At 39.3% G+C, this 22,804-nt stretch overlaps 1 protein-coding gene across 1 annotated transcript in view; it reads right to left on the reverse strand.

Moving 5' to 3' along the window:
• Positions 1-1,100: 1,100 nt before the first annotated feature.
• Positions 1,101-22,804, reverse strand: part of WASF1 (WASP family member 1) — a 101,871-nt gene continuing 80,167 nt past the window's right edge. Inside the window, exons 3-9 of the mRNA XM_061990664.1 lie at positions 20,387-20,521; positions 9,177-9,330; positions 8,376-8,493; positions 7,374-7,546; positions 5,357-5,539; positions 3,443-4,080; positions 1,101-1,513 (exon numbers count right to left, since the gene is read on the reverse strand). Of these exons, the coding sequence (XP_061846648.1) occupies positions 1,356-1,513; positions 3,443-4,080; positions 5,357-5,539; positions 7,374-7,546; positions 8,376-8,493; positions 9,177-9,330; positions 20,387-20,521 (1,559 nt within the window). The 3' untranslated portion in view covers positions 1,101-1,355. The remainder of the gene's footprint in view (positions 1,514-3,442; positions 4,081-5,356; positions 5,540-7,373; positions 7,547-8,375; positions 8,494-9,176; positions 9,331-20,386; positions 20,522-22,804) is intronic.

Raw genomic sequence — 22,804 nt, forward strand, 5'->3', positions numbered from 1 at the left:
TCATCTTCCATCTTCAGAAATCTCTTTCTGACTTTCAACACTTGTTTTCCTGTATTACACAGTTCCATACTCCAGGAAGGAGTCTGTGAGCTAAGAGAGCTCTTGCATTCTCTCACTCTTCCCTTCTCAACAGGCTTTCAACTATGTGCTCAGATTTGAAGGAGTTGCTCCAGAGAAGGGAAACACAAAAGCCCTGTACTACATGCAGTACACTGCGAGATAGCACTTAAAAGATTACTTTGCAACAGATGATCCATGTTCTTTGCCATCTGTCACTAACCATGATTTTGACTGCTGCATCTCTCTTTTGCTTCACAACATACATGGGTGGTAAAGGGTTTTTTTTTGTAAAGAAAACCCCTAAATCGTACAAGCCACAAGCTCCTTATTTTGTTTGGTTGTTTTTTTAACTAATGGATCACAGTAAGTTTTCAGCTTTTTTTCAGAGACATTCATAGAGATACCGTTTGATGATACATGTTTTCTTGTTTAAGGTGGGTCCTTAGGTGCAACTTTGTAGACCACAGACTAAAATCACTGAAATCCAAGGTTCCCTCAGGTACACTAGTGAAAAGCAGGGTTCATTGAAAAAGCAACAACCAGGAACATTTAAAAGGAACCATTTATTAAATGAAACTGTTATTTTAACAGTTACATAAGTTACACAGCATGTTTCAGTCAAAAGATTTCACAAGGAAAAAAAAAATTAAACTCTTATTATGCAGGCAAAAATAGTACCACACAATATGTACCTGGGAGGGAAGAAGGGGAGGGGAATCTCTAAACATTCAAATAAGGCCATAATTATTTAAAAACAACAATAAAACAATAATAAAACCCCCCAAAGATCCGTTTTCTTCTCAGTGTGTTCAGTGCTGCTAACTATACGTACTTTTAGTGTACAGATGTAACCGAGGCAGTGATATCTTGATCCCTAACTTTAACGTTTTAAAACACTATCAGAAGTGGAATAAGGCTCATTAGTACATACAGCTGCCCTTGGAATGTCAATCTCAGTTGCCTTCATTAACTTAAAATTCACAAAGTGCACAGTAAAGATATGCCAAAAAACTGAAACTGCTACTCTACCAACAGCTGCCCATGCTTAATACTTAGTGGTCTATTGGAACAAAGAATGTTCTTTCAAAAAAGATGTGTAAGAAAAGCCACTGTAAAACATTTAGTTTCAAAGATGCACTAGGAGCTTCTTGTAAACTGAAAAGTAGAAAAACGTGGATTAATTATGTAAAGAAAAGAATACAAAAAACACTAGAAATGACCATCAAACTTCCAAAGAACAAGCACCACAATGGACATTAGCATTCGATTTTGCAGTGTACAGCAATGTAATAATTTCACTCTAACCAATCCACTTCATCGAATTCTGAGTCATCCTCCGAATCGCTGTATTCCACAGCAATGCGACGGGACAGTATAGTGGCCACATCGTTCTCGATGCGCTCGTGCTTAGCTTCTTGTTCACGTTGCTCTTCCACTTTGCGCAGCTGAATACCTACAGAACACCAAACCACAAACATGTTACTCTTCCCCCTCTGTCATTTTACAAAATATTTAGCTCCTGGTTCACAAAATGCTTTGTAAGTAAAAATGAAAAGCTGAGGACATTATCCTCCTCAGGTACAAGTTCTCTCTCAAGACTTCAAAGGGAGCATCCTGGCCTGTATCAGGAACAATGTTGTCAACAGGAGCAGGGAGGTGATCATTCCCCTGTACTCGGCTTTGGTAAGGCCACACCTCAAATACTGTGTCCAGTTTTGGGCCCCTCTCTACAAGGACACTGAAGTGCTGGAGAGGATCCAGAGGCAGGCTACCAAGCTGGTACAGGATTTGGAGCACATCTCATATGAGGAACAGCTGAGGGATGTGGGGCTGTTTAGCCTGGAGAAAAGAAGGCTCAGGGGAGACCTTCTCACTATGCACAGATAACTGAAAGGAAGTTGTAGCTAGATGGGAGTCGGTATGTTCTCCCTAGTAACAAGCAATAGAACAATAGGAAACGGCCTCAAGTTGCACCAGGGGAGGTTCAGGCTGGATATGAGGAGGAATTTCTTTACTGAAAGGGTTGTGAGGCTTTGGAACAGCTGCCCAGGGAGGTGGTGGAGTCACCGTCCCTGGAGGTGCTTAATAGATGGTTGGATGTTGCACTTAGGGAAATGGTCTGGTGGTTGATAGGGCTGGGACAAATGGTTATCTTCCAGCTGAAACAATTCTGTGATTCTTTCTTTGTGATTTCGATTAAAAGTTACAGCTATTTGAATATCTCAAAGGATAGGACTTCTTGTAACCTGGTTTTGATGATGTAATGTTCTATTTTGGAATAAAGTATTATTTAAAGATGAAACACAACAGAGAAATAACACCTATCAACACTACGAGGAAGTTAAATTCAGTAACTTATTTAAAAACATGACACAGATTATACATATTGGTTTTATACCCACGACAACACAGTGTGACAGTATAAATATAACCTACATCTTGTACTTAATCCTCTCTGCTGTCAACTGACAGGCAACATGAGCACAGGTCCTTCAGTGGAATTTAAACTGTGGTAACTTGAGCCTTTGCTTCTTGTGTTTTCTTGGTCAAAAGCATTTTCAGTAATCACCTGAATTATACCAGCAGGCTCTCCTTTATTAGAGTTTTTACTGACATTCTCTACTAACGTTCATGCACCGCTGTTGTACTCAACTGCTGTTGATACTGTTTTAGATTCAATGATGTTATCAATTCATGTGCATATAGATGATCTCAAAAGTGTTACAGCCTATTGACTGATATTAGAGTGTCATATAGATTCTGTACTGTGTTGTAGGTGCAGAGGAAAAACAGAAGAACGTAGTACTTCAAATGTTTGAGAAAGATATAACTGCTAACACAGTCAAACTCGCAGTGCAGTGGGGATTTTTGTGGCCGTAGGCACATAAACTGAAAGGTACAGCTTGTAACAGAGCTCCTCACTAGAGCATGAGGAAAACGTCACTTATGTTGCTGTAATGCCCTGATCTATGATCAAAATTCCAGTGCCAACTGATCTGTTCCACTTTTGTCTAACAGTCTGTGAAAAACAACCTTTTTTATCTTCTGGGTGATCTGTAGGTTATCGGAAATAGCTACATTTGCAGGCAAACAGAAATGAAGAGATAATCTTCACAGATCATCTATAAACCCGTGTACTACTTCCACAGAGAACCTGTTTTGCCATCCAAACTAAACACCTGGTAAGTGCAATTACAAATCGAAAAAAACCCAAACCTGTCTACTTGGCAATGCATAGCTGTAGAGAACAGAAAGCTTAAACTAAGCTGCACTCCTCTAAAGGAACTCCTTACACAGGTGAAACGCTCCATCTCCCAAAGCTCACATGCATTTAGAAAGTCTATGAGACCATTCTTTTTGGCCTTTAATAGGCCAACGTTACCTTTCCGTATTGCTTCCAGCAGGACGCTTCTAGCATCGCTGATTACAGGAAGAGTTGAGGGGTGACGTTTGGGTTCAGGAGCAGGAATCACTTGGGATGGTGGAGATGGAGGCAGTAGCGGGGCGTGAGGGCCAGGGACAATGGTTGTGGGAGCAGGGTGCAGAACAGGAGGAGGGTGAGAGAGGGCTGCAACTGTGACAGGAGAGGAGGGTCGAATGCCAGGAGGAGGCAAGGGAGGAGGTGGGGGTGGCGGAGGAAGTCCCTGTACTTCTGGTTGTGGAGGAACCGGGTGAACGGGTACTGCTTCGCACACTTGGGCAGCTCTAGTAACAGGAGGAGAGGGCTGTGCTAGGGGAGGAGCAATTGGAGGTGGAGCTGGATGTAGGACTCCAGGAGCTATCTGGAGAGGAGCTGGTGGAGGTGGCACAGCTGGGGCCTGCAGAGCAGCTGCGGGAGGGGGTGGAGGAGGTGGGACTGGGGGTGGAGGGGTAGAAGTCATTGCAGCCCTTAATGATGAAGTTGACAAAGCAGATGGAAGAGGTGGTGGTGGTGGAGGAGGAGGAGTTGGGCTCACAAACACTGGTGTTCTGCCTGTCGCTGGTGACTGAGGACGATTTTCTACCAAGCCAGTAGTAGAACTGAAACATCCAATAACAGGACAAAAAATTATTAGAGCTGGAGAGTGGAAAAAATAGTAACAGATTCACTTCTGTAACTCAAGAATATTGAACACTGGGCATTAAAGAGCATTATGTACTATGATGATATCAAGGTATTGAAATCTCATATGCAAGGAAATCCAGTTCTCAGTATGAAGTATGTATCAATCTACCAACAGACCTTTGCTCAAATTCAGCTATCAACCAAGTTTATGCTCTTATACAGACCTCTATCTTTTTCAAAGGTTTCCTATACTAGGACGATTCTCACTCCCCAACCCTAAGTAAATGCAAACTATTTTTCTCAAGTACAGGAACTAGGGGTTAACTAAGTGCTTCTACTCACAGAACATCAAAATGAAACCAAACCAGTACAAGCAATGAGGGTAAGTTTCATTCGAAACACATATTTAAGGTCTGATGACAAGACGAGTGAGGCTACTATCAAAGGTCATCAATTCTGTGTGTAGAGGGGTATATTTATATGCCAGATGTTCATCACAGTGCAATGAACAACTGAATTGAAGAAAACAAAAGGGAACAGTAAAATTATTTTCCCCAGAGAGCATTAGAGGATTTCTTCCAGCTGCTGTGGAAAATTTTAAAGAGTTATGTATTTCTGTGTATAATATCTCCTGAACAGTAAAAAGACATACTTTTCGAGAGACTAACATAGTGCTGATGTAATTAACTGTCCTCCATTCCAACTCATATGTATCTGACCATAAAGTAAGATTTTGGGTATAAAACAACAGAGGAGTGAAAACCAGTGTCTCTCTCTAGAAAATACTCTAAGTATGTATCCAGTTCTGGAAAGGCACAGAGAAAAAGAAAATAAAAGCACTTGGGGGAAAAAAAAAACCCCAAACCACTTGCAATTTAGTGATTGTGATGGATATACAGTTTTGGCAACTGACTGTCTTACTCCAATGTATTCTTCCTTTCATGCAGCTCAGCTGTACAAACTTCAGATTTTCCAAACTTCCAAAGCTAAACCCTGAGGTTCCAACAGCTTCCACAGAAACACTTTCTGTGAAGATGTTTGTGTTGCCATTTAACTCGGAGGGTGGTGCAGTTGCAATCTAACTGCTGCTGTGAGGCCTGTCTCCACCACGGCACCCTGCGGGGTCGGGACTCCAACCCAGCCACGTGTGCACAGCCTGAGTTGTGTGGAAATAATACTAATGGCTATTAGCGGGGTGATGGAAAACTAAAACCCCCCAATAAATCTACAGGTGGCCCGACTGCTCTGTACCTGACACAAGGAGGCACAGGTTTGACATCTCCTGCTCCGTGCATTGGAGGTGGTGGTGGTGGTGGTTCATGTGGTCTGACCAACACTCTCTCCTCGGCTCTGTTCAGAAGCTCAGACATCTGGCTATAGGGTAATGCAGAAAGCGAATACGATCCATCCATATGGTCCACGTATGCTTGAGATCTGTAGGAAAACAGTGAAAAATGATCCAGTGTAACTCTCAGTAAAATGATGTATTAGTGCCCTCAGCTACTGTTCTGTACTTCACTCTGATTTCTGAATTCAAGTATCTTCTCTGCACCAATGTTGCATATTGCATTTTGTGGCTTTTTAATAATTTATCCCACCTTCCATGACATTGCTTGTGGCAGCTCAAGGGTTTAATGATTTTGACAGGTATATCAGACAATTACTACAGTATGCGTGTGATCTGAGTGTTTATGAGTCACATTATTTTAAGTTAGGTAAACACAGCGATACAATCAGAAATACACAGAAACAGGAGTTTATTATGAGACAGATACTATATGCAGTAATCATTTCTGCTCCTCAGTCCCCACATATATGCAACCATATTCCTTTATAACACTCATGAAACATACATTGATGTTAGAATAGCAGAATTTACAACTGAATAATTTAGCTGAACTTCTGTCAGAGGACCTATATTCCAATATCTAAAGAGAACTCACTACTTTGTGAGTAGACCTAGTATTTGTAGCTATGAAGATAATCCAAAGAGCCATTAATGAATAGAAGCAGTAAATAAGTGAGACTCAATTTGCTTGTTAATTACAACTTTAGACACACCTCAAGGACCTGATCAATTAGAAAATGTTAATTAACTACTCAAAGGGTTTTTTTTTAAAGAAACTATTAAATTCAGAGGAAATGTGTTTGTAGAATACTCTACATCCCCACATACTGCCACCACTGCAGTATCTCAGCCTATTAAATTCTTTGAGGGTGAAGCTCTTACTCCATTATTTAAAAGCACAGTGCTGTTCTGTGTCTGAACAACATCCCTTGCACATGTAGTGCTCCCAAGCACTATGTAGTTATTTGTAATTGCATTACTGGTTCTGAGATAACCAAGGTTTAGGCCAGGGTCTGGGATGTAAAAAGAGTCCTGCAGCAAGTGTGTCTAATGTGGAATCTGATGTACAACACAATGGAAGAACAGCAAGAAAGCAGATGTTTCTGCCAATGATTTGACACAGCAGTTCACAAAGATAAGATACAGTAAAGTTGTCCCCAGAAAAATGCTTATCACCGTAACTTGACTTGTACCCTACTGAGTGAAATGTACTGACACGACTTTTACTTTCTGAATTGAGCTAAGTTTTCTACAAGCAGGTTTTTCCATTTTTCAAACAGTAAACACTATCTCCTAGAGTTGTCTTAATTACCCACTGTCATGATCAAGTTTGTCTGAAGGCTTTACAGAGCTAAACAAAACAGTCTTTTATGGTGTGCTTTTGGACAGTGAAGGGTAGGGGGAAAATGAAACTCTTTTTTGAGGACAATTAATACTTTTTAATAAAAACACCCACCCCTAAGAAACACATCTCCAAAACTCCTAACATTACTTGTCAGCCTTCTTTCCTTTCAGATATTTCTTGGCTGGTAAAATGGACTTGATTTTGCACAAACACCAGAAGCGTAAACACAGCAGGTGCTTACAATATGAAATGCTACTTTTAGCCACCAGCAAATACATGCTGTGAAATGAGAATCCAACAGGTTAGATTTTGTAATAGGCTATAACCAGAAATGTCAATCAGATCTTGGATTTGCTCAAGAGTAAAGAGAAGCTCAGTGTTCTCATCTGAGTTCCAAGTGGACGCTTTTTCACATCACACCCACCGTATAGTCTTGGCAGCGTGTGGTAAATCAACGATTTCCAGTACATTTCAAGAATAGAAGTAGCATCTCATAGTTCACTATTTCTCAAGCATGTTCCCTATGCAGTATGAATATCTGCACTTAATAAAGGATAGAAAAAAAGAAAAAGAACCTTGATTCAAAATGTGAAGCTGGGCCATTAGCAACTTCGATGTGCTTATGTAAGAGGTTAGCATCATCTTCTGCGAGCTCCGGACCTTGGGCTAACTTCTGCCACTCTCTCCGTCTGTCATGAGGTGCCCTCGGCACTTTCTCTGGTTCATGAGGACGATCTAGATTTTTCTGCTGTAGGAGAGTTGTGCAAACAAAACTGACAGCTAAGACAGTACTTTTTAACTAGTTGCAATTAAACATCAGCCACAAAATAATGAAAGCCAATTGCAATTCAAACACGAGAAAAATTTACTTTTAGTTTAAATATGACACATAAACTGAACAGGTTTGTAAAAGGCAGAAACTTCAGTCTGGTGGATAAACAGCAGAATGACACAGAGAAAAATAACTGGGTAAGTTGCTTTTTATTCTAAGTTTGAAATGCAATTATGAACCTGACACTTATATTTACTGCATCTATGTATGAAATACAGAGTATAATGGTAAAATAAAATGGTAGTATTACGTTGCAAAAGCATTTGTTTCATTTTAAGACAATATAAACAAAGTGCTCTATTCCTAATATTTTGTTTCTGCTTTAGATTAAACATATGTATTTGAATGTCATTCAAGCCTTTTCACCTGTAAGATCGTCAGAATTTTCTATTATTAAAAAGTGTTTCAGTGAAATTCTTTATTCTTGCTGTATTCCTCCTTTTTTCTCCTTTTTGAATCATTGCTAGAAGACTTACAAGTTTTGGCAAACTTGCTGTTAGTCACACTAACACTGTCTTACACTAAGAGAGCATGAAAGCTCTAGGCTTTTATATATATATATATATATTTAATATAGTTAATGAAGTTGATGGAATTGAATGAATACAAGTTGTTTTAGTTGAATGAAGATGTCTCTGTAAAGTCCAGATTGCCGTTAATTGCATAAGCAGAAAAGTACCAAACCTGAAAGTAAATCCTTTCCAGGAAAAAACAACCAGAAGCTAGATGAGGCTAATCTATATACCTTCTGCTTCCTCTTTTCTTTTCTTTTGTCCTCTGTGTCCTGCAACATTTTTTCCTTCCACAGATCAAAGAAGTATGAAGGATTGGTATAAAACTTCAAGCCCTCTTTTCCATCATCCCTGAAATACAGTGACACAAACAGGGCATACTATTGATTTGACAATATGTGAATCCAAACATTAAGGCAAAGGAAAGGCACATTAAGGAATATCTACTGTCTCGGTCCCTGAAATATTTTGCTGAAGAATATTAAAAACATGAACATTGACCTTCCGTGTCACCATTCTTTACTATCTTTCCTTGTATTAAAGGTCTTGATTTTAGACAAGTAACTTTAATGCAAGCTGTAGATAAAAGAGTGTCATAAATCAGAGAACTCCCATTCCAGTGACTCAAGTCTTGCTCTTAAAATAATGAGCAAATTTGTGTGTCTGCTCGCCTTCAGCTACTGATTCAAAGTGACTTTGAGACAGCAAAAAACATTTCCATTAAACACATTTCCACATATTAAAATGCTTATTTTCTTCACTTTGCATCCATTACAGAGTTTAATAAATATAGGAAATAAAAATGCCTTTTTCCTACTGTTATCACACTAGGCTAAAATTTGAGTAAAGTGGAGTAAAGTTGTAATGCTTATAATGTCTTCTGCTGCTGGCATTTCTCCAGCAGCTTCACAGTTTTCTAGCGTGGCTCCTTAAATATTTAAGTGCTACTCAATATGAGCAAGGAGCCTGGATATAGCATCTCTATCACATAAGATAATCTAGAAGCTGGTTTTGATTAATTTAATTTTACTAACCTGTAAGGGGTGAGAATGTTAAGTGGAGGAGGCTGTTCACAAATGTCGTAAGTTTCCTGCAAAGGAATAGGCAGCGTTTTGCGGTCAAACAGCTGTTGATCTTGAATTGTGGAACTCCGGAAAGCTTTCCTCATTGTAATGTCCTGCAGTGACACTGAAAGGGGATATTGCCATTTAAAAAAGCACCCACCAAAGGCAGTTTACTTGGATTAATGTAGAATAGCTTAAGGCTGTTTAGCATGTAAATATTAAGCATTACTACTAGTAATCTTAACACATTTTACAGCAAATACAAATACATCTAGCACTATTGCCATGGCAAGATAAGGTCAGATTATGCAAAAAACACACTCTAGCACATTCTTCTCCTTGTAGCTTCACAGGATATTTTTGTTCACCTGGCTAGGTATCAGAATTTTGTCTCTTGAAAGTAGTTCAACAGATTGCTTTCTGTAGCTATAAAACATCATTTTGCATTTCAGAAGTACCCAATAACATTTACCAACTCCATTTCACAATCCTTATGGAACTAAAAAGTTACTCTTTGTCTTGAGGTATAGACTTTACCTTTATACTATCAGCAAACCAAACTTTACATTCCTTGCATGTAGGCAGCACTTCCACTGAATGCCCACTGAGATGCCAAAACAGAATCACAGAATCATAGAACGGTAGGGTTGGAAGTGACCTCTAGAGATCATCCAGTCCAACCCCCCTGCAGAAGCAGGTCCACCTAGATCAGGTCACACAGGAACGTGTCCAGGCAGGTTTTGAAGACCTCCAAGGAAGGAGATTCCAATATCTCCCTGGGCAGCCTGTGCCAGGGCTCCCTCATCGTCACAGTAAAGTAGTTTTTCCTTGTGTTTAAATGGAACTTTTTGTGTTCCAGCTTCTTTCTATTACTTCTTGTCCTGTCACTAGATACAACTGCAAATAGTGATACCCCAGCCTCCTGACACCCACCCTTTAGATATTTGTAAATATTAATGAGATTCCCCCTCAGTCTCCTCTTCTCCAGACTAAACAGCCCCAGTTCCTGCAGTCTTTCCCATATGAGAGATGCTCCAGTCCCCTGATCATCTTGGTGGCCCTGCGCTGGACTCTCTCCAGCACTTTTCTGTCTCTCTTGAGCTGAGAAGCCCAGAACTGGACACAGAACTCCAGATGAGGCCTCACCAGGGCAGAGTAGAGAGGGAGAAGAACCTCTCTTGACCTGCTGGCCACACTCTTCTTGATGCATCCCAGGATGCCATTGGCCTTCTTGGCCACAAGGGCACATTGAGGGCTCATGGTTAGTTTATTATCAATCAGCATTCCCAGGTCTGTTTCCGCAGAGCTGCTCTTCAGCAGGTCATCCCCAGCCTGTACTGGTGCAGGGGGTTGTTCCTTCCCAGCTGCAGGACTCTGCACTTGTCCTTGTTGAACCTCATGAGGTTCCTCTCTGCCCAACTCTCAAGCCGGCTGAGATCCCACTGAACGGCAGCACAGCCTTCTGGGGAATCAGCCAGTCCTCCCAGTTTGGTGTCATCAAGGAACTTGCTGAGGGTCACTCTGTGTCCTCATCCAGGTCCTTGGTGAAGATGTTGAAGAAGACTGGCCCCAGAACTGACTCCTGTGGAACCCCACTGGCCACAGGCCTCCAGGTTGACTCATCTCCATTGATCACCACCCTCTGGGCTATGTCATTCAGTCAGTTCTCGATTCATCTCACCATCCACTCATCCGACCCACTCTGCCTTGGCTGAACTGCAAATCTCTTAAGCTCATACTACTCGTATCAGTGTCTTTTAATGGGAGACAATTCTATGTTCCAACATGTGAAACTAGTTAAATGTTGGTTTTTACTCAGACTCTTTAATCAAGATGAGACTCCTCCATTTAATTCAGGTGAGACATCTTGAGTTTTTAAGTACCCTAGTTAGGAATCATCAATTATGTAAGATTCAAAAGAAAAAAACCACTATGTGAACACAAGAGATTAAACAGTGAATTGAAATACAATGACTTACTGCTGTTAAAGCCCATTTCTTTTTTTACTTCACAATCATTGAAATTTAGAAGATTAATGGAAAAGTGACTGTAACTGATGAAACTTGCACTTTTAATTCTGGAAACAGTGTATCTGTTCTGTCTCATATTTCTTTCCCTCTGTATTCAATTAGAACACCTGCGAAGTCCAGGTGTGTCTCAAGAGCAACTTTGCAGCCAACATTAGACTTCCACTAGATAAATTAGCAGCCTTTTTCAAAGGCTTGGGCTTTTAAAAAAAAAAAAATCACAAAAAATACTGAAAACAGTTTTAAGACACACTAGCAAAGAGAGTATTTTCAGCACATGCACTTGTCGGTAAATAATTACGTTCACTTTACACAAACGTGTTAATAGTCGTGCCTTTTTACTCAAGATGAGTGAACACCCCCTCTTCCCATGTCACTCGGGCCTTTGGCACAATGTTTTAAAAGAGTGCATCTGTTTAAGCTGAAAGCCTCATTTTACTCTGGTTCCTGTAACACATACAAGTGTACACGTAAGTACGCATGTACACATACAGAGAGATGCATTTCTATTGTATGATCACAAAGGGGCAGAAGGCAGGTTTTTTCCCAGAGATCTTGCAATTCCTGGAATGTTCTATCTTCTTACCTAAGCATATTGGCAGCATCCTTTGTGAGGCCAAAGATGGGATTTACTTGATTTTCAATTTGGCTTTTGAAGTTTATTACAGTTGGCAAGGTTGTGTGTTCCTGGCGGAGTTTCCTTCTTTTTACCCTTAGGCTCTATTTCATTACAGTGTCTTTTATTCTTTTTAATACCTTCATTTAGATGCTCAGAAGCCTTTTTTAAGTGTGCAAAAGAAGTAATATAATGTATGAATGTCAGCTAGGAGTCTCAGTTTCTGCAGGCATTTTTTGAACCATAAATAACCATATATATTTTGTAACTATCATTTTGTAACTATTTGCTGGCAAAAGATCACAATGACAAGAAATGGAGCTTACCTCACCTAAAAACCTAACCTTAGATTCTTTTGTAGTTTAGCTGTTTTTCCTTTGGGTTGTTGGTTTTACAAAACTCACCAAACACACCTGTTCAGAGTCGCTTGGCAATCCTGGAAGCCTTTAAACTGTCACTTATTGGACACTATGCCAACAAAAATAAAAGTTAGTATGCTTCTCACTATACTATATTGCCTTGAGAATGGTGTACATTTTGAAGACAATGAAGCAAATTAATTTATTCCAATAAATAAATATAGCTATTTAATATTCAAATGCTCACAGAGTACGTGATACCATATTATTGAGATGTTTAAAGAAATTCTTTACTAGCATTCCTTAATCTCTTCAATGAGCAAACATAGACTGTCTAATTCATAATCTCCATTCTCTTGTTTAAATCTCCTCTTTTTGGAAACAGGTACAAGAGGATAACACACCTGAAGATAATCAATCAATCAACCAATCCCCAGCAATATGCATAGATTACTTTCTCTCTAAAACTAAGCTACATAGCAAATGTCTTCATAGAAAACACACACTGTGGAATTTCAAACAGTGACAAGCATGCCATTAGTCATAACAACTGACTAGATTAGGACAACATTACTAAGGAAATTAAAGGAAGTGGTGCACAAAATACTGAGAATGGTGAAACTAATATAACTCAACTACAGGCAAGAATCAGGTAAATCTCATGTTGTAAGCATAACATAATTCTGGCTGTGCATAGTTTGGTTTACAAAGCCAGTAGTTCATCTTGCCAGCTGGCTATGAAATGGAAAACCCTGCATGGCTTGCCACCTCAGGGGGACGAATATGTGAAAACCTGGCTGGTCATCCAGCCACTTAGCTTTGGCTGATTGACAAACTGGCACAGCAAGAGCACACATGAAACAATTCAAATGTATGGATTCAGGTGAGAGGAGATGAGACACTGAAAGAGGAGTTGGAAATGCTGCACGCATTTGACTTGATGCTGATAAAGCTAAGCTTCCAGTTGCCTGATTTCTAGGTAGCATCAGAACCTTTGGATGGCCCAAGATCCTAAACTTCATATGGATACATTTCCTTAAAGCCCATCTATACCACTTGTGTGTACTGCAATGAATAAAAAATGGGGTCTCAAATAATTTCCTCAAATGTTGAGATGTTCACAATGTAAGTTAAATATTCATTCAAGGATCTGAACAAATGCTGGTTTATCTTTACTGATTCTGTTCCTCGGATTGTATGAAAAGACCTATTATATCAGCCAGTCTAGAGTTCTGTATACAACAAAATTTTCCACATAACTAAAAATTGTCTCTGTCAGAAAGCTAAACTCTAACCTTTTGTACAGCTGGTTTTGAAAAAGATGCCAGTCTATTTTTCATTTGTAATCAACACTGAACTGGGGGAAAAAGCTATTTAAATTGCATTTTAATAGGATACAATGACTGAGTTTCCTTTGATATAAACTAACTAACTAAACTAAATAAATTAAATACAAGAACACATCAGTAATATATACACATGATAATGTTATACCTCCTCTTATGCCTCTCATTAAACTGCAATCTCCAGTTTGTAGTAAGAGTCAGGTATGGAGCACATGAGTGTACTGACAAAAAGTTGCTACTTTCACATTTCAAATGTACAAAATATTACATTTTATTTTACCTTACCAAAGAAAAGAGTCTTGTTATTAGAATTTTTTATTCTTTTAAACTCATGCCAATGTACAATTTATGATGAGGTTCTAGGCCAAAAAGATTGTTCTTCTAAAAGTGGTAAATAAATTAATAATATCCCTTTTCTCAACACTTTCTGCAGAATTTAATCCTGACAACTTTTAAAACCATGAATTCTTGAATGCCGCAGATATAACTCCTTTGTAGAACTGAATGACTCTGAAAATGATTTACAAATCAAGGGGAAAGGGACCTGGATGCCATAGGGGACAGCAGGATGAACATGAGCCAGCAATGTGCTCTCGTGGCCAAGAAGCCCAGTGGCATCCTGGGATGTATTAGAAGGGCTGTGGGCAGTAGGTCAAGAGACGTTCTCCTCCCCCTCTACTCTGCCCTCATGAGACCGCATCTGGAATATTGTGTCCAGTTCTGGGCCCCTCAGTTCAAGAAGAACAGGGAGCTGCTGGAGAGAGTTCAGTGCAGAGTGACCAAGATTATTAAGGGAGTGGAGCATCTCCCTTATGATGAAAGGCTGAGAGAGCTGAGGCTCTTTAGCTTGGAGGAGACTGAGAGGAGACCTCATTAATGTTTATAAATATGTAAAGGGTGGGTGGGTGTCAGGAGGATGGAGCCAGACTGTTGTCAGTGATGTCCAATGACAGGATAAGGAGCAATAGGTACAAGCTGGAACATAAGAGGTTCCAAAGAAACATAAGGAAAAATTTCTACAGTGTGAGGATGAGGGAGCACTGGCACAGGCTGCCCAGATGGGTTGTTGAGTCTCCTTCTCTGGAGACATTCAGAACCCACCTGGCCAAGTTCCTGTGTGACCTACTCTAGGTGGTCCTGCTCTGGCAAGGGGGTTGGACTAGATGATCTTTCAAGGTCCCTTCCAACCCTGACCTGTGATTCTGTGACTCATTTGCCCAACAGTTCCATTTCTCTATTGAAAATCTTACCCAGCAATTTAAAAAGTGCAAGGAAGAACGACAATATCAAATTAATAACACAGAATCATAAGCTTCCAATTAAACGTAAATAAAGGTGATAATTCTTTCCAGATCAAGATTTGTGTGATTCAGTTCCTAAAGATGCTGCAGTCTTCAAGTCTGATATCTATTTTACATAATTTTTTATGATTATACACTTCAACAATGCCTAGAACTGCACACATATTAGGTTGCTCTGCCACATGACTCGGTCACTGCAGGTTTAATAGTTGCTAAGCAGGGATACTACTTCTGCAGAACAGGAATTTCTCTCCTTTGGGCTTGTTCCCAACACAAGATATTAAAATGTTCTGAAATATTGATTTTAAAAAATCCAAAACAGCTCAAGCACTCTTTAGATGAAGAATGTATGTAGCTTAACTACTGCAGGTAAACAAAGGGAAGATATAAACGTTAGAGCAGTCTTTTTAAGAGGACCGATAAGCTGCTTTAAATGCAGTGTGTTGAACCAGAGAGCACCAAGCAGCCCATTAGAGAACATGTGAATCACTCAGCTGCATCCAACAGTGAATCTGCTGGTGAGTCTCAACAAAACTGCCACATTATTTAGCAAATTACATTTTGTACAGATCCCTCTTTATATATGCAAAATACAAATGATGCAATATCATGGCTTTACCACTGAATTATTAAGCCTTGGACACAATGTAAAATACTCACTAAATAACCCAAAAATTGAATCAAGGGCTAAGAAAATTGGAGGAAAAGCACAGAAAGCAGTTGGAGCTCAGCCCATCTGCACAGATCTTTGAGACAGAGACACACTCAAATCCAACTTTTGTTAAGTGGAGATGTGCCAGGAAAATTGACCTTCTATACAACTTAACAGTCTTTCTGTTTATTTGAGGGGTAAAAATTCTTAGGAATGAATCAACAATAATGTTATTCTCCACATTAACACAGTACATGTGGAGGTCATAATCCAATTTGCATGTGCTTCCTGTTTTTAACTTTGACTACATTTATACTCAAGTCACCAAATTCCTCTTCAGAGGCTAGAAACAGTAAATGAGCTGCCCCTCAAAATGGGATTTACTACCCTTTCCTTCTAACCCTTGCAATGGGCTAAGTATCCTGGTTTGACAGTTGACTGAGTCTCCCATTTTCAGAAGCGCATACAGAAAGGAATTAGCTGTCAAGCTTTTTAGGTTTCTCCCCTCCAGATGCCACATTTTTTGTGTAGAGCAAACCACTGTATCTCTTCAGCATTAACCCAGCAAAACTTCTGAACTACCATCCCTTTTTTGACGGGGCACTATTTCTAGAATATATAGAAAAACCCCAAGCATATGTATTCAAAGTCATAAACCCACTGAAATACAATTCAAAACACTGTTTAATGCTTTTCCTGAAGTATGCCAGGCTCCTCACTCATAGCACCTCTGTCATTAAGTTTTTTAAGTTGCTTGTCACAGTTCTAACAGCTACGCTGTAGAAAGAAAGGATTTGATAAACTGCCTTTGAGATTAAAATCCTCTCTATTTTGAGATTTGAATAAAATTAGGCAGTTCATGTTAAGGAATCACTAAATTAATACCAAAATATGCAGATAAACTTAGTTTATGAACTCTCCTTCTGCCAAGACAATATTTTTGAGTGACACAAAACTACTTTATAATCCTTCATTACACTGTACATCAGAGCTGTACTTGTGTATCAGCATTTCAGAAGAGAATGACATAAAAGCTAAAATGAATTTTCTTTTCAAAACCATCAGACTGTACAGGTAAGTTTAATAAATTCACAAAAATGTAAGTTCACAAAATTATATTATTATATGTATAAATTTTACATATATATATAGATAGGAATGTTATTTATAAAGTAAATAGTGAAAAATGGTTACTAAGAACCTATATTCTTAGGGGTTTTTTTTGGATGTATGAAGATATCTTATATTGCAGGGCTACTGAAACCATCAACCTCAGCTGACCTCCATAGCAAAAATGTGTTTTCCCAGTATTAAAGACTCCAAATATGATAAATTTTGAATAAACATAGGGTAGTTTCCCGCACAACTGTAATAAAGTTCAGTTTACTGAAGGAAAGCATAGGGCTTATTTTTATCTGTATGCAAGTTAGTATTTCTTTTGAGAGGAAAACCCCCACATATATGTAAAAAGCATAAACTATGTAAAAAATGATTACAATATGAAATTAATAATTTTGATAATTCAAGAATTTGAAAACAGTGTAATCAAGCTCATAGCAATTCTTCTGTGACAGAAAGACTGTGCATGGGGAGTCAGTTCCTCCAGGATACAATCCTAACCTTGGTTTCATTTGGTTTTATTGTTTCACAGAAATGTAATAATTCTAAATGAGAAAACACACAGACTATTCAAAAAATGCATAGCTTTTTATTACTTTGACTCTACCAGAAACATCTTGTCAAGCATCTGCACGTCATTCAATGAATCTGACTTGGGCTGGTTTTGCTCATGCCACTTAGCTTTAAATGAATCTTAATTTCTTCCTCTTGTGTAATAGCATGGGCCCAGAGGAACACATTAAATCTTCTATTACTGCCTGCTGGCAAAGAACTAGTGAATGAGACTCATTTTACAAGTATAGCCCATTTTACACATGCTGTTAGCTGAGCACAAGTACTGAAATTTCCTTGATTCTTGCATAGAGGGTTAAGAAAGCAAATCCAAATGTTTTCCCCACACCTTCACACGTTTACGTCCCCCAGCTATTTTAGCCCAGATCAGGATTAAACTGAAAACTATTTGTCATGGATTTCTAAATTTCAAGCTTCAAACAAGATACTAAAGGTGAAACGGTTTCTTGATCCCCAATTTTTAAGGAAATAACAAATTTCCTCTCATCTGCTTTGTCCTGATCCGGTGACTCATTCTGAGACCTTTGTGAATAAGGAACACTGAGTATGGCTCAAGGACTGAGTATTCTTAGGTTAGTAAAAATAGTCACTTAGTAGTTCCTGACATTGAGGACTGCGTGTGTTCCTCTAAAGTACTAGCAGTCACTGCTATTCTATGACGTGAGAGACAAATCCAGGGTATGAGGTTCAAGTCACATTTAGCCACTCTGGGACTTGAGACGAAGCAGACCTCTTTTCTGCCCTGTTTTTTTTTTTAAATTGTGATGTCTATTCCTTTCTTTAGCTATATAGCTTAGCAAATGCTACAGTATTCACAGTACTCTGAAAAGCTGTTGATCTGGTGCACTTGGGACTATATACTATTTTAAAAAATTTATAGCAATTCTCTAACATCAAACACTCATGGCTATTTAGTACTGAAACCTACAGCCAAACTTGTCAAAGGTCATTTATGCCGGAAAGTACAATTTTCCATCTTGCTAACCTATAATATCCATAGGTGCTTTAACTTAATGACTCAAAACGGTCTCTTCGTTTTTCCAAAGTGTGAATGGTTGCCGTACTAGATCTATCAAATCAATGTATATCCCACTCTGATTTAAACAAAAAGGCTGTCAAGGCTAAATGCAAAAATGACATTAACACCCTGGAATGTTACAGCTCTTACAAGAGTAAAGTTGCTGACAATTTGTTACTCTACACAGAAGGGATTTTTGTTATTATCCAATCACCATAAACACGGTATTTTGTTAGAAAGGGAAGTGTACATGTATGATTTATGCTCAGTTGTAATGAGACTTGCAAAATCCTATTAATGCAAGGCCTCCTCATGGCAGGTCATGTTTGTGTGGAAAATCTGCTACTAGCTGAGAACAGCTGTCTTTCAAAATCTGCTCTAAAATGAATTCAACACAAAATAGAGAATCAGAATTTCCTTAGCTTAATTCTCCTATTTTTGCTATTGCAATTTCATTCCACATTGGTAACTAAAGACAGCTCGTAGACCATGATCCTGGTTTGACCATGCTTCATTTTTCCTGAATGATGCACAAGTAGTATACCTAAATATTCAGAACCGAAATGGCCCTCTAAACTTTAAAATTGGATCCCACAAGCAATCCAAAGTTATTTTTCATGACAGGATGTTGCTCTACTGTCTAGATCCTAAACATATAGCCTAGAAAACCCTGAAACTGTTCAGAGTTACAAGACATTTCACAGTCACACCTGTAACCAACAGTTATCCGGGAAGGTAAAAAAGCTTCACGATATTTACGTAAGTGGTCAATGTTTCTGTAGACATTACAAAGTTCATCACTTAAATCCCATATGAATTCTAGCTTATAGGCACAAGCCATATGCCATTGGGTTTTGGAAGTACTTTTTTTCAGTGCTAACCAACTAAGCACTTAAAGCTGTTTAGGAAGAATCCAAGGGGATACAGAATGCCAATAAATGAGGCTATACAATTACAACTTCACACAGAAAATAAGATGACAACAAGTTAAATGAGAAACAAATGGTTACATCCCATGGGAATTAGTAGGAAGGTTAAAAAAGAGTAAAGACTTACCTCTGAGCATTCACTAATATTATTAATAACAGAATCTTAAGGGTTGGAAGGGACCTTGAAAGATCATTTAGTCCAACCCACTGCCAGAGCAGGACCACCTAGAGTAGGTCACACAGGAACTCATCCAGGTGGGTTTTAAATATCTCCAGAGAAGGAGACTTCACAACCCACCTGGGCAGCCCATTCCAGTGCTCCCTCACCCTCACAGTGAAGAAGTTTTTCCTTGTGTTTATTTGGAATAGAGGAGGAGAAGAACCTCTCTCAACCTACTAACCACAGCCCTTGTAATACACCCCAGGATGCCACTGGCCTTCTTGGCCACGAGGGCACATTGCTGGCTCATGGTCATCCTGCCGTCCACCAAGACCCTCAGGACTCTTTCCCCTACACTACTCTCTAAGAGTTCATTCCCCAACCTGTACATGGGGTTATTGTTTCCCAGATGCAAGACTCTACACTTGCCCTGGTTGAATTTCATCGGATTTCTCCCCGCCTAGCTCTCCAGCCTGTCCAGGTCTTGTTGAATGGCAGCACAACCTTCTGCTGTGTCAGGCACTCCCCCCAGTTTAGAATCATCAGCAAACTTGCTGACAGTGCCCTCTGTTCCCTCATCGAGGTCATTAATGAATATATTGAACAGTACCGGTTGCAGCACTGACCCCTGAGGGACTTCACTAGACGCAGGCCTCCAACTAGACCCTGCCCCATTGATCACAACTCTTTTCCCTCTTTCCTTCAACCAGTTAACAATCCACTTCACTACCTGATCATCCAGCCCACACCTTAGTTTTGCTGCAAGGATGGTGTGGGAGATGGTGTCAATTAATTATTAATACTAACACATAACACTACCAAAGGGGCCCATACGCTTGTAGCGGTTTTAATGTAAATACAGTGGTAACAGTACTGTTCAGTAACCATGAAAAAGTTGAACTTAGAAAGCTGTTCAAGTCCATATAAGAAACCTGTACCAGAAATAGAAACAGACCTCTCTTTCATGATGCTTTGCTCTTTGTTCTTACAAATGTAATTTAAATGGCATTATTTTCATTTCATGTATCGATAGTGTCTGGGTGACAAAATAAGAAATCTCCAATGCAGGAGTTAACTTACATTCTTCTTCCTTTGGATCGAGTTGGGTAACACTGACAGATAAGCGATCTACACGTTCTTGTAAAGAGTTGACTCTAAATGAGAAACTGTGTGCTTCATTGAAAAGTTCACCAAATATATCTTCAGCATATTTACCTGAAATATGAAAAAACATAATTCAAGCACATCACAAGACAGTCAAATAAGTTTGCCTTGATAAAGTTTTCTATTTTGTTTATGGAAGTAAATCTAAGATGCATGAACCTGTACTTGCTGAGCTCATTAAGAATAATTCAGAAAAGTAAATAAGAGTTAAAGATGTCATTTGTAATTTATTTATCAGAAATGAAATTACATTATATTCAGTATAAATTGATTTAACTATGCTGCTATGCAAGAACTAGGCTGATTAGTTTCATGGATATGTATAAAATGATGATTTCCAGTATCCTAAGCTGCTCCTGTATGAGAAGTAACTAATCTTTTCAAGTGAAATTTATCTCAACATTTCTCAAAGTGAAGTACAGTTTCCACTCCTACTGTTCAAAGCACTTTTCACAATGTATTTACATTTAGGTTAGTCAGTACCAGCCTATTAAAAAACACACACAAAAATAATAAATTCTATTTTGAAGGATCAACATTCTAGTAATTGATTAATTTATATTGAAATAAAGTAAGAATCTACATTATCCATTTCAATGAGCATCACACATTTAGTCCAGAAGAGCAGGAGATTCAGGTATAGCAAGAAAAGGATCAGTAATGAGCTTCTCTTCTCCAGATGGAGTACTCCACATAGTGCTTCTAATGCATCCTGGACATAACCTCAGTAGTCTGCCAATTCCACTGAAAAAACCCACAAGACTATCTAACAAAATTTGTAGCCACATTTCTGAAACACCATGTGATAGCTTTTAAAACTTTCAATGATATTGTGCATATGCAATTTCTATACTGTTTGTGCATGTAATAGGTTTTGCAAGTATAAAACTCACACCTGGTTTTCCCAAGAGTTCTGAGAGATACAATATCAAAGGATAGTTATGAAAACTTTGCTTTTGGTGCACAATAAACACGGAAGTATACACAAAAATGTTTATATTTTTAAACAAGGACATCAAAATGACAAAAATTAAATCCTTACAGGTAGTGTGGAAATGACATAAAGATATCATGTGGTTAGAACAAGGCCAGCACATATCATTTATGAAGACTTGGGTACTGGCAACAGAAAACCAGACAAGCATAACAATCGAATATAAAAAGTGGTATCAGAAGAAATATACAAATGAAGAAAATAGAAAGGATCATAAATTCTGGCATATTAAACATAAACCTCAAACTAGCCTGAGGAACAACTACCAAAGTAATAATGAAGAAATTCTTCACAGATGTGATGAGCAAGAAAGCCTGCCAGGGAGTCTGCAGATCCAACTGGTAACAAGGGGATACTGGAATGCTCAGGGAAGTCAAGATCATGGTAGACAAGCTAAATTAACACTTCCCACTGGTGTTCAGTGAAAGGAACGGTATTGAAGACACCTAGATCATTTGTTGGAGAAGTCACAACTCAGCTTTTGTAAAGTGAAATCTCTTGTGGTGGGTTGACCCCGGCTGGGTGCCAAGTGCCCATCAAAGCGACTCTATCATTCACTTTTTTCCCCCTCACTTGGACAGGGGGAAAAAAAGAGTGACAAAAACCTCATGGGTCAAGATAAGGACAGGAAAATTCCTCACTAATTACCACCATAGGCAAAACAGACTTGACTTGGGGAAATGAATTTGATATATTGCAAATCAAAAGTAAATGTAGGGTAATCCTAAAACACCTTCCTCCCCACCTCTCCCTTTTTCCCAGGCTTAACTTTACTCCCAGTTTTGTCTACCTCCCTCCACTGGTGCAGGGGGTTGAAGACTTGGGGTTGTGGTCAGTTTATCACATGTCTCTGCCACTTCTCTCTCCTCACACTCTTTCCTTGTTCCAATGTGGAGTCCCTCCAAAGGAGACAGTCCTCCATGAACTTCTCCAACATGAGTCACTCCTGTGGGCTATAGTTCTTCATGAACTGCTTCTGCGTGAGTCCCATGCAGTCATTCAGGAATAGATTGCTCCTGTGTAGGTCCCCCATGGGATCAAAAGTCCTGCCAGCAAACCTGCTCCAGTGTGGGCTCCTCTCTTCATAGGGACACAAGTCCTACCGGGAGTCTACTCCAGCATAGGCTTCCCATGGGTTCACAGCCTCCTTGGATATCCAACCGCTCCAGGGTGGAGTTCTGCCTGGGCTGCAGGTAGATCTTTGCTCCACTGTGGCCTTTATGATGCAGAGGCAGGGCCTGCCTCACCATGGGCTGCAGATGAACCTCTGCTTCACCACCTGGAGCACCTCCCACCCCTCTTTCTTCAGTGAACTTGGTGTCTGCAGTGTTGTTTCACCT

This window comes from Colius striatus, chromosome 2, assembly GCF_028858725.1.
Source record: "Colius striatus isolate bColStr4 chromosome 2, bColStr4.1.hap1, whole genome shotgun sequence".
Lineage (NCBI taxonomy): Eukaryota > Metazoa > Chordata > Aves > Coliiformes > Coliidae > Colius > Colius striatus.